This window comes from Myotis yumanensis, unplaced genomic scaffold (assembly GCF_028538775.1).
Source record: "Myotis yumanensis isolate MYYU_CA2020_CCGP unplaced genomic scaffold, mMyoYum1.0.hap1 SCAF_14, whole genome shotgun sequence".
Lineage (NCBI taxonomy): Eukaryota > Metazoa > Chordata > Mammalia > Chiroptera > Vespertilionidae > Myotis > Myotis yumanensis.
The window spans coordinates 27194287-27219773 of NW_027223765.1; the positions used below are offsets into that span (position 1 = coordinate 27194287).

At 49.4% G+C, this 25487-nt stretch overlaps 1 protein-coding gene across 1 annotated transcript in view; it reads right to left on the reverse strand.

The window, feature by feature from the left end:
- Positions 1 to 25167, reverse strand: part of KY (kyphoscoliosis peptidase) — a 44058-nt gene extending 18891 nt beyond the window's left edge. The window contains exons 1-7 of the mRNA XM_070391219.1: positions 25029 to 25167; positions 21872 to 21934; positions 17866 to 17928; positions 7103 to 7177; positions 5265 to 5327; positions 3246 to 3328; positions 82 to 190 (exon numbers count right to left, since the gene is read on the reverse strand). Coding sequence (XP_070247320.1) covers positions 82 to 190; positions 3246 to 3328; positions 5265 to 5327; positions 7103 to 7177; positions 17866 to 17928; positions 21872 to 21934; positions 25029 to 25164 — 592 coding nt within the window. The 5' untranslated portion in view covers positions 25165 to 25167. The remainder of the gene's footprint in view (positions 1 to 81; positions 191 to 3245; positions 3329 to 5264; positions 5328 to 7102; positions 7178 to 17865; positions 17929 to 21871; positions 21935 to 25028) is intronic.
- Between the last annotated feature and the right edge of the window lie 320 nt (positions 25168 to 25487).

A 25487-nucleotide genomic window follows, 5' to 3' on the forward strand; every position in this document is an offset into this window, starting at 1 on the left:
AGAGATACTACTCTGGGAACAGGGCCTGCAGGAGTGGCACCAAGGGGGTCCTAGAACCACTAACACCACAGATGGTCCTACCTATATGGTGGCAGATCCAGATCCAGATGGCACGGACTCTCTCCAGGTCACTGTGGGCCTCCTGGAGCAGGTCATTCACCAGCTCATCCAGGCCACTCTTGACTGTCACCTGGGGGATGGAAGGGGTGTGCTGTGTCAGGGCCTGGACGAGGGCTGTGGGGAGCCCAGCACCCTGCCACATGCATCCAGTGTTCCCTTTCCTTCAGGCAAAGAAGGAAGAGGAGAGGCCCAGAGGGACAAAGGCTGGGCTGAGGGCAACTGTTGTTGGTGGTGGTGGGGGTAGCTGAACATGATGGGTAGTGCTGACCGGCTGACTCACTGGCCCTAGAGACACTACATCTTTTCTTTGTAAATTTTGGGATCAGCCAGGTGGGTATCTGGTTGGCTGTAGCAGCCCCTAGCCATGGCTAATATTACCCAAAGCAATATACAGAGTTAACAGACTCTATATAAAATTCCAATAGCCTTTTTTTTTTTCTTTTTTACCAATACTCAAATTGATATAGAATTGCAAGGGGCTGGAATAGTCAAAACAATTTTGAAAAAAAAAGTTAGACTCATATTTTTGTATCTCAAAACTTACTGCAAAGCTACAGTAATCAAAATGGTGTGGTACTGACACAATGGGTCATATGGACCAATGGAATAGAATTGAGAGCCCAGAAATAAACTCATAATACATCTATGGCTAACTGACTTTTGATAAGGGTGCCAAGTCCATTCAATAAGGGAAAGAATAGTCTCTTTAACAAATGATGTTGAACAACTGGATATCCATATAAAAAATAATAAAGTAGAACCCCCTACCTCACACCATATAAAAAATTAACTCAAAAAGGACCAATGACCTAAGCATAAGACTTAAAGTATAAAAATCTTAGAAGAAAACATGGGCATATCATCATGACCTTGGATTTGGCAATGGATTCTTAGATACAATAACAAAAGCATAAGGCACAAAAGAAAAAATAGATTAATTGGACTTCATAATAATAAAAAAAAAACTGTGCATCAAAGATCATTATTAAGAACGTGAAGAGACCACTTACAGAATGGGAGAAAATATTTGCAAATAATATATCTGATAAGGGTTTAATATCCAGAATATATAAAGAACTATTACAACTCAACAACAAAAAGACAACCCACTTTTAAAATGGGCAAAGGACTTGAATATACATTTTTCCAAAAGATATGTAAATGGCCAATAAACACATGGAAAGATGCTCAACATCATTAGTCAATAGGGAAATGAAAATCAAAACCACAAAGAGATATCACTTCACACCTACAAGGATGGCTGTAATAAAAAAGACAGATAAGAAGTGTTGGCAAGAAGGTTGAGAAATTAGAACCCTGTACATTGCTGGTGGGAATGTAAAATGGTGCAGCTGTTGTGGAAAACAGTTTGGGTATTCCTCATAAAGTTAAACATAGAACTACCATATGATCCAGTAATTCCACTCCTAGGTACATACACAAAAGAACTGAAGACAGGGACTCAAACAGATAATTGTTCACAAACGTTCATTGCAACATTATTCACAATAGCTAAAAGGTAGAATCCACCCATGTGTCCATCAGAGACAAAGGGATAAATAAAATGTGATAGGTCCAAACCATGAAATATTATCCATCCATTGAAAAGAATGAAGTTCTGATATGTGTTACAACATGAATGAACCTTGAAATCATGATGCTAAGTGAGATAAACCAGCCATAAGAGGACACATATTGTATGATTACACTTATATGAAATATCTAGAATAGGTAAATTCATAGAGACAGTAAGTAAATTAGAGGTTACCAGGGGCTGGGGTGAGGGAGAATGGGAACTTATTGCTTAATGGGTATAGAGTTTCTGGTTTTGGAAGTAGATAGTGGTGATGGTTATACAACACTGTGAATGTAATTAATGCCACTTATAAATTATTAAAATGGCAATTTTATGTTGTATATAGTTTACTACAATTTAAAAAAGGAACAAATTAGCTTTTCTCACAGGGGCCCTCAGGAGGAAAAAGGTTGGGGTTGCTGAAAATTCAATCTTTCTAGAGAAGATGGGGCCACTGGAGGCTCAGTCGAGCCACAGTTGCCCACATGTCCCTCAGCCCCCACCCTAGGGCACTCCTTGACCTATTATCTGCTGCGACTGCCCCACTGCTCACTGGAACTCCAGGACCCACTCTCTGACCACAAGGAGACCTCTGGGCCCGTCTTCTGTCACCCACTCGCCCTGCTGCCCTCTGCTTCTTTTTCTTCTATGTCCAGCACCAACGCCACATTCTTGTCTTTGTCCCTCTCACAGGGCCTAGAACACATTGCAGGTCCACACTATGGCCAGGCTGACTCCCGATTTAACCCCAAACTTTAGCCCGTGGCTTCTGGTCCACTGGTCCCCACCCCTGACCCTCCCTGGCCCTCTCTGGCTCTGGTTTTCCACTGCTCCATGACAGTGTCTGTGGCCTCAGCTAGGCTTCTGGCATTGCCCTCTGAGCCTGGCCAGCAGCCTATAGATGACTTCCTGGCTTGCCAGCCTCGGTTGGCTCATCTGACATCACAGCAGGTCCAGCTCCTTGGCCCTTCCAATCAGATTCTCTGTGGTGAGGGTCCTGCTTGGCTCTCACGACCCCAGTGTGCCCCTAGTGCCTCAGCTCTTATAGCTGCTCCTCCCCACCCCCATGCCACACGTGTCCAGGCCCAAAGATGTGAGAGCTCAGCAGCCTACACGCTCAAGGGATGAGCTTGGCTATGGTCACAGTGGGTGCTGGCCATCTGCATTTATGGTCCTCTCCACCCTCCTCCTCCCTCCCTTCCTGGGCTGGGGCTGGCATGGCTCAGTAGTAGCAATGCCAAAATGGGCAGGCAGAGGGCAGGACAGGGGGGCCTGCCAATGAAGCGGCTGCAGGGTGTGCAGCCTGGGATGGAAGCATCAGGATTGCGGTGGGGCCGCGGGTGGTGGAATGGCCTTTGGTCCTGGGCAGGGGCCTGCTGCCTTGGGCCTTCTGTCCCCCAACCATACACTGTGAAAAGGCACTCTGGGCCATCCATCCAAGAGACTCAGGATACATTCAGGAGGGGCTTAGGGAAAGGTTGAGCTCCCCTGGCTCGGGGAGCTCTGAGCCACCCTGGAGCGTGGTCGGCAGAAGGGCCAGCTCTCCTACCTGTGAGGCATACGTGTCCAGTTTCTCAAACTGCTGCAGGTCCAGGGGCATGGATTTCAGGCTGGACCGATCCCAGGGGTAGGCTGGAAACACAGGGGGGCTTGGTCAGCTGCTGAGACCTGCTGACGAGGGCTGCCTGGCTCAGGCCTCCCTGTCTTTTTGAGAAGCTGTGCCTGCCCGACTTTTAGCATGGTTCTCAGAGCCTGAAACTCTGCTCCCAAGAGCTGTCTCTCTCAGAAAGATCCCTTGGTCGAGTTGGTTTGGGGTCTTGGAGACACAGGGGAACGAGACAGTGGAGCAGGTTGTACGGTCAGTGTCACTTGCTCCCCGAGGGTGCAGGGTGGGGTCTCTGCAGGCAAGTGCAGGAGGCCGGCTATGAGCCTCAGCGCCCTGTGCATTTGCCACACATCCCGCAAGGGCTATGAGAGCCCACACCTTGGTGCTACAGACCCCAGAGTTGTGGTGAGAAGGTGAGGATGGGTGTCACCACCAGCTCCGGCCTGAGCTGCTCCATGACCCTCGCTGGGCCGGCACTGGATGAGAGGCTGTGCCAGCTGGTTAGGCAGCTGGTCAAGTTTAGCTGCCAGGAGCAGGCCGCATGGATCCTTCTGCATCTCCCCACCGCTCTAAGGTCCCTACCGTAAAGCTGTGGCCTCACTCAGCAACTTAGCATTTTCTTTCTTCTTTTGCTTCTTCTATGAGGACTAAGGCATTTCCTGGACCCCACAGCCCAGATCAGGGGTGGGCAAACTTTTTGACTCGAGGGCCACAATGGGTTCTTAAACTGGACCGGAGGGCCGGAACAAAAGCATGGATGGAGTGTTTGTGTGAACTAATATAAATTCAAAGTAAATATCATTACATAAAAGGGTACGGTCTCTTTTTTTTTTAGTTTTATTCATTTCAAACGGGCCGTAGTTTGCCCACGGCTGCCCCAGATCCTGCTGTCCTGCACAACTTCACATTAGCGCTCCCAGGAAGCCCAGCACCATCATGGTTACCGCTTTGGTGCCGGAGCTGGGACTTCTCCTCTACCATCACTCAGGGCACCATCAGTCCCTGCCCTGCGTGGTCTGAGTGCAGCCCTGGCCCAGCCAGCCCCTCAGAAGGGCCGGGGACATGGCGGCAGGCCCTCATGAGCGCCCCCATTTCTCAGTGCCCTCTCCCTCCATGGAATCTGGCTCCTGCCATTCTCTGACAAGGGCCGACAGGGTGACCTAAGTGGATAAGAAAGGGACTTGCACATCGAACAATTTCTGCTCAGTACAGCTCTGCAAATGAGGCCTCCCTGCCCCCATTTAGAAGAAAGGTGGCGTTTCTAAAATGGGACTGAAAACCCTACCCTTTCTTGGTTCTGTTTTACAATATCTGAACATTAAAATTACCCAGAATGATTTATGCCTCATTAAGTTTACCTCCTGAGCAGATTATATAAATCCAAATATGAGTTTGCACAAATACATTTAAAATGCCAGTGGCATTAACAAAATTATTTTAATTTTAAAGCCAAACAATGGGAAGAAGTGCCAACCTGTACCAAACCTTAGATGCCATCTGGTTTACTGAGGGGGAAACTGAGTCCCAGGAAAGGTGACGGGGGAACAAAAGCAGGATTCGAACCCAGGCTGTCTATCACCCCACGCAGGGTTTCCTCCTCTGCCCCGCTCTGCTTATTTGCATGCCTCCGACCTTACAGGTGCTTGGCATTCTATTCAAAGTTAACACAATTCTGGATTCTTGTTTTAATATGTTTCCCACAATGGGCTGCCTTGTTATTGGTGGGGTTTGTGCTTTAGCTTAGGGCTCACATCTGGTGTGTGAGTTTTTTACTTCGCCCCCTGTGTCCATGGCAGACATTGCTAATCATTCACACTCCTCCTCCCTCCCTGAGCCCAGAGGTGGCCCCTGACTCTCAGCACAGGGACCCAGGGAGCCATTTTCAATAGATTGGAGACTCCCCCATGAGGCTAAACCGATTCCGTCTCATAGAACGGCCCAGCAGACGGTCCTGCAACTTACCATGGGCATCCTTCCCTCCAGGCTGCCGGGGTCTTGTGTTTCCATTTTTATCACCTTGCAAACCTACAATATCCCAAAGAGCAGGAGTAGAGATGCTTCAGAAGAAACAGAAATGCAAGCACAGACGATTCTCTGTGGTCTTTGCTTCTGACCCCTCCCCTCCACTCTCCTTCTCAGAGCCTTCTTGCTCCCATCCCCACCTCCCACCAAAGTGCTGCTGGAATTGCCCTAGATATCCTGGCGGGGCAGAAGGAGGCCTGGGAACCAGGGAAGGGTGACAAGAAAGACCCTGCCGTCTGCCAGCATTTCCTCCGACAGCAACAGTTTGGATTATTTAGTGGCCCGCCTGGGGCCTGCAGCTCCTGCCCTCCCCCACACGCTCCTGCCTCCAGCAGCACAACTGGGGATGCCGGGAGCACCAGCGAATTCATGCTAGATAACCCTGGACAAGAACGGACCATGGACAGAATGAAAGTGGGGCGAGAGAAAAGTAGTTTGTATGGAGCTGAAACCCAGAGAGCAATTATTAAATTATTCCCTGGGAAGGTTCCAGGGCAACCACATCCTATAAATCCAGGACTGTTAAGGCAGGACGGTTGCCAACAGTTCTTAGACTCCATGGGCAACAGGAGAGGAACTCTTCCTGCTGATCTGAAAGCAGGTCAGGAAGATGAGGTTCCTGGTGGGACCTGGAGGAGCTGGGGGTGGGGTGCCGAAGCAGCTGTCTCATGCCCCTGAAGCCCACTGTAGGCTGTAAATATAACAACAGAAGGTCGCAGAGTTATGAAGGCCATTCTAGTAACAGTGGGCCTTTTCTTGCACCTTCATTTTTTCCCCCTATCTACCTTCTCTGGTAGAATAATGGGGGTTCAAAATAGAAGCTTGCCTTTATTGTGTCCTTAGTACGCCTGGCTTGTGCTTTGTATTGGCACTGTACCTGGTACCTCTCATTCAACTTCACGAGAATCTTATGAGGGATGCCGAATTGCTTTCCTCCTTTTACAGATGAGGAAATGGAGTCCAAGAGAGAGGTCAAGCCAGTTGCCCAAGGTCACAGGGCTGAGATTTGAACCCAGCCAGTGGATTCCCAGGGTCTGTTCTCTCTCCATTTGACTGTCCTCCCGAGATCCTGACTGCGAGGGCTGTAGGACCAGGCAGACTTGGAGGGTCCGCCTTGGCCCGCTGAGTGGACTCGGAGAGAACCTGAGTCTTGGCTGCTCTGTAGCCTCTGTTCTTCGGCTGGCATTTCTCTAGGCCCTTGTTTAGCCACAAGATGGACAGATACAGGGGGAAGTCTAAGAAGGGAGTGGAGGAGACATCATGGACCTGGGTCTGGGCCTGTGTGCACTGCACTGAGGCTGGCCACATATGGTGGGGAAGAGCATAGGCCTCAGGTGGACCTGGGTTCTGACCCTCTTCCCAGCTGGTCACTTAGCAGTTATTTCACCTTTCTGGGCCTCACTTTACTGATCTAAAAAGTGGGTATAATACTGGTATATGCCAAAGTTAACGAATGTAAAAAAAACTTACATGGTACCTTTCAGACAGTCAATAAATGGTATCTAAAAACAATAACACTCTTGTGATGTCACTCATCTTTAGCTAAATGCCTTGTTTACCCACACCAAACTGCAGACACTCAAGAATAGTGATTTCTGGGAATGGAGAAGAAACAGAACCCTGTATGAGGCTGTCATACCTGTGCCTCTTACCAGTGTGTACGTCAAGGTTACTCCTCTCCTTACCCCAGAAGATGCCCAGGCTGGGCTCTGTCCATTCAGTTGCCCTCAATCCTCCCTGCCAGACCTCCACACACAAGCAGCCCTGTACGTACGTACGTTTATCCAAGGAAAACTTCTTAAGCAGCTCGGGCATGGCGTCTCGAGGGTGGACCTCCACAGTCAGCTGCGTCCCTGTAAAGGAACAGGAGGTGACAGTCTTCCTGATGCTACTAGGAAAGGATGCAGTGTTTCACGACAGATGTTTGAACAACAAAACACAATTGGGTTTAGAGTTTTTTTTGAACAGACAAGTGATTCTTGTTTAAAAAGAACAAAGACAGCCCTAGCCGGTTAGGCTCACTGGATAGAGCGTCTGCCTGGGGACTGAAGAGTCCCGGGTTCGATTCCGGTCAAGGGCATGTACCTGGGTTGCAGGCACATCCCCAGTAAGGGGTGTGCAGGAGGCAGCTGATCGATGTTTCTCTCTCATCGATGTTTCTAACTCTATATCCCTCTCCCTTCCTCTCTGTAAAAAATCAATAAAATATATATTTAAAAAAAAAAAAGTAAATGATAGTTGGAATACTGGGGGAGAAGATTAGGATTTAAAGCATCACCAAATTGGCAGTGCGGTTACCATTCCCTCTCCCCTGTGGTATTACTTAGGTTGGACTCCACAGTAGCCCCAAACCCAGAAGTGCACAGCGGGTGCAGGGAAAAAGTGCTCCAAGAGGAGCCTTCTCTTCCAGCCTGTGGAGTGAGAGAGAGAATCTCTGAGTAAGAGAGTGGGTGAAATACCGTGTTGTTCTCCCCTCCCCTTCTGTAATTTCCTCACTCAGCCCCCAGGAAATTCTATTGGTAGTAGTGCAGAGTGATTTTGGTGGCCAGATAGACACATAAAGCTTTGAGAGAGGGCACCAGAGAAGTTAAAATTCCTAAGCATGTGGGGCAAATTCTTCTTCTTATTTTTCACTCTCTGTTCTCACTGATCGGCACCAAAAGCAGACACAGTTGTGAGAAGTACCTGGCAGAGTGGAAAAACGAAAGCTCCAGCTTTTTGGCCAGAGGACTAGAAAGCAGGTTGTGAAGAGGAGGGAGTCAGGAAAACAAAACCATAAAGTTATGGATGAACTCTTGTAGTTACCTCTGAGTTGTGTGTCCTGGGATCTCATCCTAAAATCCTATCACAGTCTTTGAGAACTAAACTATAAACTGACGAACAAAACAGATCCAGAGACATGGAAGCATGGAACAAACCGATGAATCTCAGAGGGAAGGGGAGAGGGGAGTGGGAAGAGATTAGCCAAAGAACTTACATGCATAGCCCATGGACAGACAATAGTGCTGTGAAGGCCTAGGGAGTGGGGCCACACATAAGAGCAAGGTGGAGGGAGTCATTGGTGGGAAAAAAGGGGATATCTGTAATACTTTCAACAATAGGATAAATTATTAAAAAGTAATAAATAAATAAAAGCTAAATTATGGGGTAGACTAAATGCTCAGACAGGCCACTGGGTGGTGCATGTACAGGGCAGGCAGAACCGTATAACATTGCAAAGGCTAAAATCCAAAATTACTACCCAGCATAGGAAGACCTAGGGAAATCTCAACTTGAAAAGGAGAAGATAATCCACATATGCTCACCCTACAATGACACAAAATTTGGAATTATCAGCAAAATACTTTAAAACAGCCATGCTCTAAAAGGTGAGGGCAAACAGTCTTGAAATAAATGTAAAAATACAAAGAATAAGAAAAAAATTAAAAGTTATAAAGAAGAAACAAATGAAAATTCGAGAACTGAAAAATATAGTTTAAAAAATTCTCTGGATATGCTCAATAACAGAGATGACAGAAATAAGATTTTTTTTTCTTCCTACTAACAACGTTTTAATTTTATTTTTCAATTATAATTGACATACAATATATTAGTTTCTAGTGTACCACATAGTTATAGACATTTATATAACTTATGAAGTGATCACCCCATAATTCTAATACCCATCTTATATCATATGTAGTTATTACAATATTATTGACTATATTCTCTATGCTGTAGTTTATATCCCCGTGACTATTTTTTTTTTATTGCTTAAAGCATTACAAAGGGTATTACATATGTGTCCTTTTTCCCCCCCCACCCTTGACAAGCCCCTGCCCTCCCTTACCCCCCAGTGTCTTATGTCCATTAGTTATGGTTATATGGATGCATACAAGTCCTTCGGTTGATCTCTTACTCTCCTCCCTCCTGTCCCCCAACCCTCCCTGGCCTTACCACTGGACAGAAATAAGATTTAATGAACTTGGAGATAGAGTAATAGGAATTATACAACATGAATAACAGAGAGAAAAAGTGAACAGAGCCTCAGGGACCTGTGGAACAATACCTAAAGGCCAAACATTCATGTCATTGAGATACAAGAAGGAAAGGAGAAAAGTGTGTTGCAGAAAAAAATATTTGAAGAAATTAATGAGAGAATAATCAATGAAACTAAAAGCTGGTTCTTTGAAAATATCAGTAAAATTGATAAACACTTTAACCAGACTGACAAAAAAAAGAGGTAAGACACAAATCAGAAGCCAAGACACCAATATCAGGAATGAAATGGATGGTATCACTACAGATGATCCTAAAATTTAAATGAAAAGATACAGCAACTAGAATAGCCAAACCAGATTTGGAAGAAAAAAATCAGAGGATTCCAACTATCTTATTTTAAGATATACTATAAAGCAACAGTAATCACAACAGTGTGATAGTGGCAAAGAGATAGATACATCAATCAACAGACTATAATAAATAATTAAAAAATGGAGCCACACGAATGTGGCACATTGATTTTTTACAAAAGTGCACAGAACAATCCAACTAGAAAATGGGTAAAAGAACAGATATTTTGCCAAAATAGAAATGGCAAGTAAGCACACAAAAAGATATTCAACATGATTAGCCATTCGAATGCAAATGAAAACTATAATAAAATGTCACACTTATTTGAAGAGCAATAATAAAAATATAGTGATAATACTCTATGCTGACAAGGTTCTGGAGAGACTGAAGCTCATACATTCCTGGTGGTATGTAAAGTGGTGCAGCCTCTCTGGAAAATAGTTTGGCCATTTCCTATAAAACAAGGCATATACTTAACATATGACCCAGCTACTGCACTCCTGGGCTTTTATCCCAGAGATATGAAAATTTATGCTCACACAAAATCCTATGTACAAGTGTTTACAGAAGCTATTCATAATCACTCCAAACTGGAAATACTCTTCAGCCCTAGCTGGTTTGGCTCACTGGATAGAGCGTCGACCTGCGGACCAAAGGGTCCCGGGTTCAATTCCGGTCAAGGGTGTGTACCAGGCCCTGGTTGGGGCACATGCAATGTATTTCTCTCACATCGATATTTCTCTCTGTCTTTCCCTCTCTCTTCCACTCTCTCTAAAAAAAATTAATGGAAAAATATCCTCAGGTGAGGATTAAAAACAACAACAACTCTTCAATAATGCCAAGAAACTCTTAGGAGTGATGGGAAGATGTGATTACAAAGAGTCTTACAAGATAATTTTGGGGGTAACAGAACTGCTCTGTAGTCTGGCTGTGCTGATGGTGACATAAATCTATGCATATGTTAAAACTCATAATTTAAAATAAAATAAAAATTAAAAAACCCCAACCTGATAGAAAAAGCCCAAGCAGAATTAAAACAAAACAAAAACCTGAGTGATCGAGAAAGATACAAAATAGAAATTGAAAATCCAAAGTAGGATTATTGGAAACATGCTTTTTTGTAATCTGCTTTCTTACTTAAGTCTTTACAAGTCAGTGAATACAGTCATATGTCATCATTTTACATGGCTGCATAGTACTCTATTCAATAGATGGTTTATAATCCATATAACCAATCCCTTTTCCTGGGAAAATTAACTTTCCCCAAATGTTTTGCTAATATAAACAGTGATGTGATGAACATTCTGACACATACCTCTTTACATACTTTTCAAATCAGTTCCTTTGAATAAATTCTTTAACCTGGATCAAAAGCTGTGAAGATTTTTTAAGGCTTTTGTTAGATATTGGCAAGCTTTACCCATGAATGAATTTATCAGTTTACGATCACCCTACAGTGCAAGAGAATGCCCATTTTGCTCGTTCTTGCTGTCTGATTGCAACATTGGCCACAGTACTTTGTACTTCCTCCCGTGGAGAGGTGTTTTGGTTTGGCCTAATGACTTGGCTTGGCCAATTAACATGTGGCAGAAGTGATGATGTATAAGCTCTGAGCCTCAGCCTCAAGAGACTTTGCAGCTCCTGCTTTCATTCTTAGGATCCCAGTCACAACTGCCATGTGAATGAGGCCAGGCTAGCCTCCTCGCATCCCAGGCTGGAGGATGAGAGACCACATGGAGCGGAGCACAGCTACCCCAGGTGAGGTCACCCTAGACCAGTAGGTTTCCAGCCAACCCTCCAGCTGACCACAACACATGAGCAAGCCAGCCAGGACCTGTGCTCAGCTGGGTGTGGCTCAGACAAGAACGCCCAGCCAAACTGTAGACTTGTGAGCTGGTAAATGCTTATTGTTTTAAGCCCCTGAGTTTTGGAGTGCTTTGTAATGCAAAAATAAATTACGACTACCCTCACTGACATTTGATTTTCACTACTTTTACAAAATAATAATAACAATTATTTTGTTACTCCTCACCCAAATATATTTTTTCCGTTAATTTTTAGAGAGAATGGAAGGGAGAGGGAGAGACAGAGAGAGAAACATTGATGTGAGAGAGACACATCAACTGCTTGCCTCCCACATGTATCTTGTACCATGACCAGGGCTGGGGATCAAGCCTGCAACCGAGCTACGGGCCCTTGACTAGAATTGAATCTGGACCCTTCAGTACACAGGCTGACGCTCTATCCACTGAGCCAAACCGGCCAGGGTGAACTTTTTTTTAATGAATAATGACATCTAGTGTTTTTGTGTATTTAATTTTTAGTATAGTATTTTTCATATATTTATTTGCCATTTTAAATGCTTATTTTGTGGATTGCCCCATTTCCAACTGATATATTATTTTTTCCTTACCAATTTTGTCAGAGCTCTTTTTATTAACCCGTTGCCTGCTAAATGTGTTGCAATAATTTTTCACAGAATAACAATACTGACTTTCTTGTGCAGCTCAAAAACTTGCTCAGCATGCCAAAGAGAGTAATTCTCAAACAACTTTAAAAGCTACCATGTGGCCTCCAGAGCATTACTTTGAAGGGGTTAACATTCATTTTGAGTGTAGTTTCTAGACCATTCACTTCCAAAGAAAATGAGCTATGGCTTTACAATTACAACTTTAAGCATTTCAGAGTTAAAAGCATGCTTCAGATTTGGCCTTAGGAACCGAACAGGTAGCATTGCCATCAGCAGCAAAGACTCCCTTCGTGTCCTCCCGTCCTGGGTGAGGCCTGTGCCTGTTCTCCTTTGCCTCCTCACTCGCCCACCCAAAACACTCCCAGGTGTTTCTCCAAAGCGGGTGCCAAACTGCATCTGACTGCTCGATGCCTTGTGAAAACAAAGGTTGAGGAACATGACCACTCTTCCCCCTTTTGCGGGTCCCAGTGCACAGTGCTCTGAGAAACCCCACAGCAGAGAGCTCGCCTGACTCAGTACTACTTTGTCAAAACAATTTGGAAATGCTGGGCTAGAGCTATCTCGAAAAGCTTAGAGAAACTGCAAAACGGAACAACGTGGTTGATGGTTTAGGGCTCAACAACCAGCCTCTTCCCCAAACTTCTTCTCATGTCCAGGTACTTCCCACCTGTCCCAGTTCAGCCACATCTCTTTGTCAAAGAATGAGCAAGCTGAGCTGAAAAGAGTGGGTCTGAGGGAGTAACACACAGAATGCACCACCATTTCTCATCTCTCCTTCCTGCACTTCCTCTTCTCTCTTCCCTCTTGGCCAGGGGCCGATGTCCAACATTCTCCCAAGTCCCATTTCCTGGCTCTCCCTGAAAGTGGTGCTGCTGACCAGCACCCTCTGAGCAAACAGCACTGCTCCCCGCCTGCCTCTTCTGTGTGGGAGCGATCCCAGCTCCCGTTTCCGGCCTGTAAGGGCACTTCCGGAGGCTCTCTGCTCCAGGAACTGAGCCTGAGCCTGGGCCTGGGCTTGTGGCCTCCAGGTGAGCAGCATTCACAGCACAGCCCCATGCTTCCTCAAGGTAGGAACTGGTAAGAGTTTGCAGACTACAGCATTCCTGTATCAAACAACAGTCTTAATTTAAGGGGAAAAAATTAATTTGACCAACCTCCAATGATAAGGAGTGGGACATCATTTAGAACAAAATTTAAGGTGAGCTCTAAACTCTAAGTATAGTCAGATACTGTGACACTAATCTTAACGGTCACAACCAAACCCAAAGGGACTTTAGGTCACCTGGCTGGCGCTTTCATGACGTCCCTCCCCACTTCTACCAGCTGTCACCCAACTAGCATTTCTGAAGCTGCAGCTCTGGCTGTCCTAGTGAAAGTGTCTAAATGATTGTTTTCCGCGAGCCTAAGAAGTGGCTCCCACGGGTTTCTCCAGCTGCCACTGGCTCCGCTTCCCTTTCCCTCCCCCTCTCAGGAGCGGAGGTGCGGCCGGCAAGCCCAGCATGTCCCCAGCACGCTGCTCCGGCCTGCCACTCACCCAGCCAGGAGAGTCCTCCCACACGACAGCTTCCCTCCAGGTCTCGGCAGGTTGGAATCAGGGTTTGTCTAAAGGCCTAATTTGCTCAGAATTACTAATGCAGAGATGGCAAACAGATTTTGTGTTGTTCATTAACTCTGATTGGAAGTGGCTGCCTGGAGCATTGATCAGTTAGCAGAGGCTGCGTGTACAGGCGGGTGTGTGTGGGGAATGAGGGACACATCTCAGATAGCTGCCTTTATTGACTGAAGTCTTCATTAACTCTTTCCGTAACTGGCTGCCACGTTTGCAACCTGAATTCGTTGCCTTGGGATATTTTTCTGCAGGAGCAGAGCATCAGCAAACCTCAGCTAAAGCGTCTGAAAAATACCCCTAAAACAGACTCTAGCGAGGTAGGTGATCAAGAGACCTGCTGTGGTTTCTGCCCCAGAGTGCAGCAGTCAGCGTTAGTGCAGGGCGTGGTGAGCTGTGGCACCGAGAGCAGCCTGCTGGATGGTGATGGGGAGAGCCCGGCTCTGTGGAATGCTCACCGGGTACTGCTGGACACGCTATGAAAGCCCCACTCAGCAGCTCTAGTTATGAGATGACAACCGAGCATGCCAGAGCTCGGGGTGAGGTCACCGGGGCCCCGGCCGGCGTGTGTGACGAAGGGCGTCTCTGTGGCCCTAACTGACCTGGCTTCCACTGGGCTCTTGAAAGCACAGGGCCATTGACAATTCCTTCCGCAGAGCGGAGCGCCCTAGGGCCGTCCCAGATCTGGGAACAGGGCGGTGTGACGCCAATGCGTGCATGATCAAAGAAGGCAGGGGGTCTGCAAGGGGATAAGGGCGGAGGACCTGCAGGACGAACGCCTCAACAGAAAACTGACTCCAAGAGTCACTGTCGAGGCCTGAAGTTAGGGGGGAATTAAGCACGCTCTTCTCATTCAACCTCACACCTGTGACAGACTAATCTTCTGAAGCCCCTTCCATGATCTTTTGTCACCCATTGTGTCAAATCTTCCACTGAATGACAAGGTGAGGAGGAGGGGGAAAGCTGGACCACTCTGAGGAACAGTTCGGACTGAAATTTTGAACTTCTTGTCTGGCGGGAAAGTGGAGGGGGTGCCGCACCCAATCGTCCCCACCAGATTGGTCCCTGCCCTGTATGGAAGGGGGCCAGGGGTGGAGCAGTTATGCCCACTGGCTTTGGAAGCTCCCAGACATGGGCTTAACTTCCAGGCCTGGCATGTGCCAGCTGTGTAACTTCAGGCAAGTTACTAAAATCTCTCTGGTCTCAGTTTTTCCATCTGTAAAATGGGAGTGATAAACTACACAGAAGGTGGTTGTGGGGTTAAATGAGGTGACCCCCCAAAAGGGGCTTAGGTCACTGACTGGCCCACACCAAGTGTCCCCCTGGGGCCCTGCTGTTACTGTCATAGAAAGAGCTGCCGAGGAAGCTGCATGGGGGCTGATGTGGTTCCCAGAACAGAGCTTATGAGGCTCAAGGCTCACTGGATGAGCAGGAGAGTAGCACATGGAATAACTGATGTCCTTGGTCACTGTGATCCAAAATAGCAGGCATGTGGTTGCTTGGCGTTGGCACCAACCTCAGCAAGGCCCAGTCTGAATTCTTTAGGTTCTTCCCCTAAAAGGCGCCTCCTGCATCTCCTCCAGCTCCACCCTCAGCTCCCAAACCTTGACTCCTCTCTTTCTCTTACACCCCAATCCACCCTCGGGGAAGCCTCTCTTGCCTGGATCATCATGCTGCCATCTACAGGTCTTCTGGCACCCACCCTCGCCCACTTCTGTTTATTCTCTACCCTTTGGTGGCTCTCCTGTTTAACACTGAGTGGCTTCCAACGGCACTCAGATTAGAAGCCAGCATACTGCGGGTAGCCTCGCAGTCCTGCAGGGTCTGCCTTGTGTCCACCTGACCCACGCCCCTCAGACACAGTGACCTGCTCTCCGCTTCCTGAACACACCAGGCCCTCACACCCGGGCTCCCTCTGCTGGAAGCTCTTCCCCAGATACCTGCATGGCTTGCTCCCTCACCTCCTCCCTTACTTGAATGTCACCTTCTCAGGGAGGTCTTTTTTCAACTATTCTATTTTAAATCGTCCCCTGTGGTAGGCTTCATAATAGCCCTTAAGGATATCCATGTCCCAATTCCAGGAACCTCTGAATGTCACCTTATACACCAAAGGGGACTGTGCAGATGTGATTAAGCGAAGGATCTCAGGTTAGGAAGATTATCCAGAAGAATGAGGTAGGCCCAGTGTAATCACAGGATTCTCATAAAACAAAGGGTGAAGGGGATTTAACTACTGATACGGAGAAAAGGCAATGTGACAATGGAAGCAGCGGTTAGAGCGATGCAGCTACAAGTCCAGGGGTGTCATCAGCCTCCAGAAGCTGAAGAGGGGAGGAACAGGTTCTCCCCATGACCTGCCTGAAGACACTTGGACTTTAGCTCTTGAGATGGATTTGAAACTTGGGGTCTCTGGAACGATTTAAGAGAGTGAATGTGTATTAAGTCACTGACTTTGTGATAATATGTTACAGCAGCCGTAGGAGGCTAATACACACCCATGTGCACATACACCCACCCCCTATCCTTCCTGCTTTATCTTCCCCTCCAGCCTTAGCTGAGTCCGTTCGTTAGGTCATCTGTCTCTCTCACTAGGGTGTCAGCTCCATGGGGACAGGAGCCTCTGTCTGTTTCCTTCTCTGATGGATCCCCAGTGCCTGCATCAGGAAATGCTTTTTGTGGAATGAATGGGTCAGTATCAGCATGAACTCTGGCTACATCCCTAAAGATGGGGAGCCCTCCTCTCTCTGTGACCCAGGCTCCCACAGGACCCTGCCCTGCCCATCCGTACCAGTCTACACAGGGCTCCAACCCTTATAGGAAGACAAGGCTGCCCTTCTTCCTGTCCCCCTGGAAGCCTTGAATGCTGGGAGGTGGCATGCAAGTGGCACACACGAGCCAGGGTGCCAGGTGCAGCTCTGGTGACCAGCCCACCCCTGTCTGCCTGTGGCACAGGGAGGCAGTGCAGTGCAGAGGTCTGACCTTAGAGCCAGGCTCTGGGATGGCAGCATCCCCAGCCTCAACTTTCTCCTGTGCAAACAGGGATAACACCAGGACCCCATCAAGGGGTTTGGCCAGAACTAAGCAAGACAAACGGTCGCTAACCCATTCTCATTTTAGTGAGGTATTGCTTATTCTTGTTCTGTGGCCTGCTGTGTGCTGCCAGTCCAGAGAAGGGATAAGGCCCACGCTTGTCCTTGCTGTGCTCAGGGCAGGTGGCAATTCATAGTGGGCCCACCAAGAGGCCCTGGGTCCTGTCCTGGAGCCGCATTCTCAGGAATTCTGGCCTAAAGGGGTACTGAAACCCGCATGGCCAGGTCCTTCCTGCACAAGTTTCAGGGGACAGTCCCCCGAGGCCCTTATTCTCCAGGGAGCCACCACTGCTCCCTTGATGTCATTAGATAATCTCGTTACTGGTTAGGACAACGGTGCTGAGAACACTGGTGATGAACTTTTAGGGCTGGGCCTATGGGAACTCTCAGACCCAGGCCTTGAGTCTTTAATGCAGAGCAGAAAGCTGAGGCAGGGGTGGGGGCTCTAAACCGGCCTCACCTCCAGCCTCAGCGGTGGAACCCTCCTGCTCCACGTGAGCCAGCAGGGGAGACGGGTGTTGGGGTTGGGGGGGCGGCTGTGGTGAAAGCAGAGCTTTGAAGGTTAACAGCTCAGGACTTAGTGGTGGTTGGCGGAAGGTCAATTTCCCAGCTCTGAGTCTTACTGGCCATTTAATCTTGGACAGATGTCAACCTTTCCAAGCCTCAGTTTACTCACCTGTAAAATGAGGATAGTAGGAGTACCAATCAAAAAGGACTGTTGTGAAGCTTAATTTATATGAGAACAATCATGTAAATGGCTTGGCAGGGTGCCTGGCACAAGGTTAGCACTCAGTAAGTGACAGCTACGGCGATGGCAATGAGGGTGATGATGATGATAGAAGTGGGTTCTGTGGCCCAAGGTCTATTTCTCGATCCCAAGATACCATGCAGCCTCTCACTGCTTCCCATGGGATGTAAGAAGAGGGAAAGGGGGCTCCAACATCCATAGGACAGACAGGACCTGCTCCCCAGTCTGAGCTCCACACCGGCCGTCTCTGGCACACAGGAGCTGGAGAAGGGGTCATGACGTGGCGAATTCCTTACCTTGGTTGTCGCAGGAAGTGATGACCTGGGTCTGCTGAGGATGCTGCTTCTCTGCCAGGTTTCCTATTTAAGGAAGACAGAGGAACCTGCCGTGACCACTGGGACCACAGTGGAATTTTCCCCGGGCAGAGCGGGGAGCTGCGTGTCTGCAAGAAAGGCAGGCTGGTGGGGGCCCAGGTCATCCCAGGCCTGGCCTGAACACAGGCACACCCGCCTGCACAGCCCCACAGCATGCATACGCGGGAATCAGCAGTCACACACCTGAACGCAGAGGCACACGATTGGAAGCCCTGCGCACACACCTTCACACCTCCCAGCAGGTGCCAACACAGATTCTTTTTTTTTTGTACTTTTACTACTAGCTTCATTTGACTATTGGAGTCATGGTTTTTAGTGTTCCTCATAGTTTTCAAAGAATATATATCCAAATTTTCATACTATTATGGGAATGTAGTTCTTTGGCCTTTTTTGAGGATATTAATGTGATTCTCTTCCTTTAAAAAAACTTTTATTGAATTTATTGGGGTGACATTGGTTAATAGAATTCTATAGGTCTCGGTGCACAATTCTATAATATGCCATCTATATGTTGTATTGTGTGCTCACCACCCAATACAGAGTCTTCAAAAGAAACTGGGGATGCCTCCATGGGTTAAGTAACCATGACTTCAGACTTTGGTGTCGCTGGGCACAGCCTTCAAAGCGCATGGGGATGCCTGACATTCCCACGGTTTAGTAGAGCAGGCTGAGAGGTTCCCGTCCTGATTTTACAGCTGAGGGACCTGCAGCTCGGACTGGTTAACTTTTGCCAGTCTCTGCAGCTAGGGAGCATCAGACCTAGGGCCTGACCCCAAGCCCCCGGGCTCCTAGCTCCACCTCCTGCCTCCCTCTGAGAAGAATGGGGTAGCCTGCCTCTTACGCCAGCCCAGGAGTTGGGGTGATTTGCAGTTTGGTTCAGCTACACAAACATTTGCAAGGCGCCCACTATGTGAAAGCGCTCTACATGTGCTAGTAATGTTTATGTCCCTGGAACACGGAGCTGTCCTCAGGGTCTAGTGGGGTCAGGCAGGAGATGCCCCGTTCCTGCCATAGGCCATGAGGAGGAACCCACAGGCTTCTTGGGGAAGCACCACCTTTCCTACATCTCTCCCTCTACAGATGCTGAGGTGGCCTGGTCTTACTGAGGTTGCTCTTGAATTTCTGCTTCAGAGAGGTGGGGGAAGGAGCTGGGAAGGCCAGGGTTGTGGTAGCCGGGGAGGTGACGATGATGATACCTGATGAGACCCACTGCTACCACCTTGGCCAGCCATCTTCTCCCCTGGCCTCCACTGGTCTGCAGAGAGGCTGTCGGGCCTGCCACTGGAAGTGACCACTGGGACCAGTTTCTGGGTCTGGAAACAAGCCTGACTCTGGGGCACTGGCCTGACCAAGTTTCATTCAGATGCGTCCCTCGTGCACCCAACCAGATCTGCTGCTCAGAGCTCCCACGCCTGGGTCCAAGCAGAAGCCAGTCATGGTGGGTGGTGGGGCCCTGAGCTGGGCGGGGCTTTCGATCCACCTGGTAGGGTCTTGCCCTGGAGAACCCTGCTGGCTCCAGCCTTCTGTAAGCAGGTCAGCCAGGACCCTGAGCCCCCCGGGCCATGATAGGTTGATCAGCTGAGGGCCAGCTCCAGGCCAGACTCAGGCTAGGGGACAGGGAGGCCACCTCCTACGGGCACAGCTGGCTGTATTTCGGCTGGCCGAGGGAGGAAACAGGATCTGGGAAGGGAATCCTCAAGGAGGCGATCAGCTGGCATAGCTGTTGTGGGGTATTTATAGTCAGGGCTGCACAATTGGTTTCCCTGTAGCTATGGGGCGTCAGTCCCTGTGCTGCTAGGCAGACTTCAGCCAGGACCAAGGAAAGCAGCCAATCACAGCAGGGGAAGCCCGTTGCTGGGCAAGCTGGGGGGTGGGGGTGGCTTGGCCCTACACACCAGCTGCTTGGAAAAGTTTGGAGCCCTCTAAGCTCCCCTCACCCTGCCAACACCCCAGCCCAAGGAGTGCACAGAGCAGCAAAAGGGGGCACATGTGCCCTTCTGGATCAGTCCCAGGTTCAGCCACATTCGTGCACACTCCACCAGCACAAGCCATCAGCTGTTTCCTTCTCAGATGAGCACGCCATCCAGTTCCCAGGGCTGGGCGGGAGGGCCTGCTGGTACCAGGGCTGGGTGCCTTGCGCACCAGCAAGGCAGATATGTACCCAGAATCTCACCATCAGAAAATAGAAAAAAACCATACCTTTAACTTCTGCATGCATGCAAGTGTGTCATTTAAAAAATAAATAAAATTTTACTTTAAATTACATATATTGGAGGAGTGGTTTGGGTTCGAGGCCCTACACGTACCTGAAACTCTTAGTTTTTGCAAGAACTACTTTAATCATCCTCTTTTTTGGATGACACATTCTACTAAGACCTTTTAGAAGAGTCTTGTAAAAGTTACCGTGTCCCTTTGTGTTTTGTTGTATTTCCCACTAAACTTCCCCCAAATCAGGACCCCCAAAGATAGTAAAAAGAGGATGAATTCAATATAATTCAGTGGTCTCCTGATGTAATAACAGGCCCGAGAAGACAATGGATGAATTTCAGACAACCCAGGCAAGGTGGGAGGGCTGCAACAAACCACTGCGGCCCGATTGCCCACTTGCCCGTGGGCACGGTGGCCCGGCACACAGGCCTGCATGGGCTATGTGTTTCTGTGGCCAACAGGTCTCTGGAGGTCTGAGTGTTATCTTAATTCTCACAAGCCTGCAGCATAGTTTTGCTAACTTCGGTGTCTGCTTCAGTAGAGCTGTGGCAGCAGGTGCATCTCCCATCGGATGGCCCCACAGCAAGGTTAAGGAAGCCACCCCACCCATGCACGCCCATCAGCTGGGATTCAGCGGGTGGTCTCTAGAAGTGCATGTCATGAGAATGATTCATCCCCATGCACAGGGCAGAGGACAAAGGCATGCTCTTCACCTCCAGGACATTGAGACCTCATAAATGACGTTATGATTACAATCATTTTAATGTAGCCCCGTGAGGGCAGGGGTTCTTGATTGTATTGTCTACCGTTTCATCCCCAACAATTAGAACCCCATCTGGCACAGAGTAAGCACTGTAGACCTTTACTGAGGAAATGAATGAGTGAATTTACTTTTAGAACCTCATCCTTTCCTTTTGTGACTGTCAGAAGGATGGCAAAGCAGAGCTGTTTGGTCTTGTTCAATTGGGGTTCTGTTTCCCCATTGGTGGAGGGTCATAGAGGGTGGTTCCTTCTCACTGGCATTTGATCAGTCAGTCATCTGTTCTGGGGTCTGACTGAGCCCCCTATTGGAGTTCTGAGTGGTGGTCTGACTCTTATTAGAATTCTCACAACCCCCAATGAAGTTACACTGATGTTTGTTCCTGCAGGCTGGGTAATGAATCTCTGACGGGCACAGAATAGGGCTTAGTAGAGTTGGTTCATGCATAGAATCCCCAGATCCTGGGCTTGCAGGGCGACAGGCACCTGGCACCAGAGAGAGGAGGCTTTGGAAGCTGACTTCTCTCAGATTTTATGGTCGTCTGGGTCCCGGGCCAGCAGGTAGCCACTGGCATCTCCCAGGCCTCCAGGCAGGACGCTGTCCCCTCTATTCAGAAAAAAGTTCCAAAGATGGATGCCCTGCAGGACATGAGCAGCCCCACCTCTGTGGGAACACACCCACCTCACATCCCAAATGACACCCGTGAACACGTGGGTACAAAAACGTATGGCATTGCCCCCATCCAGCCTCCAGGAAATCAGGGGACCTGATGCCAGGGAAAGCTTTCCAGGGTCACAGTGGCCCCAGATGCCTGGCTGAGTTACAAGCAGCCACTTCTGAGCGGTTAGGTGACTAGAGCCAGTCTTCAAACAAATGAGACCCAGTGTGTCCAGTCATTTCAAAACGTGTTGAATTCCAGAAACTAAAAAGAAAAAAAAAAAATGAAAAGGGAGAATTTACCATACAGGCCGTTTCCTTCTATTTTCTGCCATTTCTGTATTCCGTTTCCGCCGCCTTGGAGTCCTGTGAAATAACAAGCACTGGCATGAGGCTCTCTGTGGTGCAGAGACCCAGGCCAGCAAATGACGTGCTAGTTGTGTACACATCTGGATTAACGTGGGGCTGGTGGAATGTGGCTCTCCCGGGATCTGAGGGAGGCTGCCCAGGATTGAGATACACGTAGGAGCATGAATACAACCATTCATATTTTAAACATTTAAAAAAAATATTAAAACAGTAGTTTTCATTGGGGAAGGGTTGGTTATCAGAATCATCGCAACAGAGAGGCCCATTTTTCACTCCCACATCTCCACTGCATAAATATGGGAGGATTATTGTCAAAGACATTTGCCATTCATTTTGCCTGCCTATTTCTGTATGTGGTAAGTCTCCCACTTTTAGAGTCTTGATGTGGGAGGGGAGTGGGCAAAGATTGCCTATCCCTATGGAAACTGTAAGTGATAGTAGCCTGCTCTCCCAGCCTCCCTTGCAGCTAGACCATGGACATGTGTGGCCTAGGCTTGGCCAGTCAGTGGCACCTGTGTCCAATTCCATCTTGGGACCTGGTGAGGCAACAGGAAAGAGAATGGAAGCTTTCTCTACCTCCGGTGACAGTTGGAAGTGGTGGCTGCAAGGTCAAGTTCCTGGCACAGAACTGGCATATGTTCTGGCAGTGGGAACAGCTGCAATAAAATCAAGTTCCTGGTGGGAAAAGAACACCTAGGGACCCTTGGTGGCAGTGGAGGTCTCCTCACTAGAGCAGCTCATGAGGCTGTTCCTGGAAGTTCAGCCTCAAGCCTGATCCTCCAGCCCTTTCCACCACTCTAAGGCTCCCCAGTCCCTCCTCCTGCAGAGCCCTGCACAGTCAGTGTCTGGGACCTACCTCCTGGAAACCTCACCAGCACACCTTTGGAGAGGAATGCATACGTCACATCAGCTTTGGGGATAACATCTAAAACTTTGAAGCTCTTTCAGTCTTGGTGCAAACAGCTTTAGCCCACCTTATCCACAGCCACAGGAATGCCTGCGTGGACTCCAGGGCCTCCAGGCATGGTTTGGAGAAGCACTGCTCTAAGCCTTAGAGTGGAAGTCATGGCTGGGAAAATGCTAGGGCCTTAGAGGAAAGAGGAGAGAGCACCTGTTGGCCTTACAGCCCAAATTCCTGGTGCCACACTCCTTGCCTCCTGTCCCCCTGACTATTTTTTGCCACAAGGACACAGCTGAAAGGCCCTTAGTCACATCTTCAGTCAGTCCTCTGCATGGTGACAGTATCTGAGCTCAGGCCATCCTTTGCAGAGCAGAGGACCTGGAGCTGGGCATGAGTGAGTTCTGGGTCTGTGCACCAACAGGGGGCCTTGGAACAAGCTAGACTTGCTCAGCATTTCTCCTCCTTAGGTTGCATGGGCTTGCAAGCTGGCTTAGCCAGGGGTCTCCTGGACAACACCACTGCCCAGCAGGCCTCGCAGGCTGTGCACGCCCCCTCTTCTCTGCTCCGGTGCAGAACTGTCTGACTGAATATGAGACACAGGTCTCTCCACTGACATAGGGTCTGGGAGAAACATCTGTTAGGAAAATATTTGGAGAAAAATATCAGCAGAAAGGGCTCACAAGCAGGGTCTTTTTTCCCTGAGTCACAGCCGTGAGTGTCGAGTGCACCGGTCTGGAGTCCTGCAGGGTTGGTGGTAGGCGTTTGACACCTTCCGGAGCAGTCCTGATCCCAGGCACTTCTGGGGCTTCATCCTTTCTTTCTAGTGACAGAGCCTTTAGGAGACGTGATCAGAGTGGGAGAGGAGCTAGGGACTCATGCGCTGGCCCAGAGCTGGGCCTCGTGGGGGCTCTCTGGCTGTGCCACACCCTGCGGGAGGCCTCTTGGTATCAGAAAGCTGGCGGCCTCTGCCCGTTTCCTCATTGCAGATATCCTGGGTGGGCATTTTCCCTTCTTTTAGGAGCAGCTCTGAGAAATAAAGAACCAACCAACCCAAACAACTGTTGGCCCCCAAATTGCTCCCGAGACTGGAGTACCTGTTAACATTCTCAGCTCTCCAGAATCTATGCCCCCCGCCCCCCTGCTTGCCTCCCCAAGGGGTCACCAGGAGCTATGGGACAGCTCCAGCCTGTGTGGCTGGTGGGGGCAAAGCCATCCATGGTGTCATTGCTTCAACGCAGATGGTGGAAGGTGGACGTTCCATGTGCAAGGGGGTTCTGAGGTCAGAAGAGCTGGGCAGACTCCAAGGAGCTCTGGAGCTGGAGGGGAGGCAGGAGGCAGAAGCCATTTTGCTGCGACTGTCAGGCATCCCTCTCAAAGCACGGGTGCACAGGCAGCCCAGTGCATGCGCACACCTCTCCACCAGGGTTCCTGGGGCCTTCCTCCTAGACCCAGGCCCCAGAGGCTCCCAGACATCGGAGGGGCTTCGTTAACAATTATTATGTGTCTGTACCCCCTTCACCCTGTGAGAATACAGAGACTCAGGACCTGCCTCCCACAATCGCTTTATAAACAATCACTTTATTTTACCCGTCTGCACTTGGACAGAAAGTCCGAAGAAAAGGAAAATTAGTAGATAAGGTGGGGACAGCAGATTTCAAGCCTAACCCTATCCAAGCCTGTGTGCCCTTTACACCTCTTAATGCCTTCTGTGGAGGAGGGGGGAGGGCTTTAGAAAGGGAAACCGAGGCTGTGAGTTGTGCAAGGGCACCAAGGGAGCTTCCCATCTTCACGTCTGACTCAGCACCCAGATTTCCCTGGGACCCTTGCTCCCTGCATGTGCAATGGGGAGCAGGCTCTGGCCACCCAGGAGTCAGGCCTGAGGCTCTGGGCCCCTTCTTCCCGGGCATCTTTCAACCCTGACCCGCACCTTTCGGAGAGTGGTTGGAGGAAACTGGCTGCCTGGGTTGACGGAAGCACCGCAGGCCTGCACAGAAGTCAACTCAGGGCAATCACGGGGCTGCGTTGCCAAGGGACGCCAGAGCCACAGCTTGGAGGCGCAGGCAGCCATGGGGAGAGGGTCGTGTCGCTGTGCTCGTTTGGGGGCGTGAGGGGCGTCCCCACGGCGGGCGGACCCTGGGGTGAAGAGGCCGAGGTGCTAGGACCTCTGGGGGTCGGCCGGGCGCGCGTTACCTCCTCTGCGCTGCGGCGGCGCGCCCGGGTCCGCCTGCCGGTCCGAGTGCGTGCCCTGCGCGGCGCGCCGTTTCTCCGAGTGCACGATCAGCAGCATGTCGATGGACACGGTGTTGCTGTCCTTCTTCAGCTCCATGGTGCCACCTCGTCCCCCGCCGGCGCGCCGCGGCCGCTCCTAAGGCTGCCTGCGCTGCAAATGGCCCCGTGCGCGCTGCTGCCCGGCGCGGGAGATGGCGAGGGCGCGGGAGAGGGCGCTCCCCCGCCACCTAGCCGCTGCGCGCTGCGTTTCGCTGACTCTGCCAAACACGCCATTAGGCCCGCCCGGGAGGGCGCTCCCCTAATGTAGCGGCTCTAAGTCACCTTTGAAAGGAAATCCCCAGTTGAGCCCAGACCTGCACCGAGGCCACTGGCCCCAGAGCCTCCCGCCCTGCGCCCCTGCCTGCCGCTGTAAGCACTTGT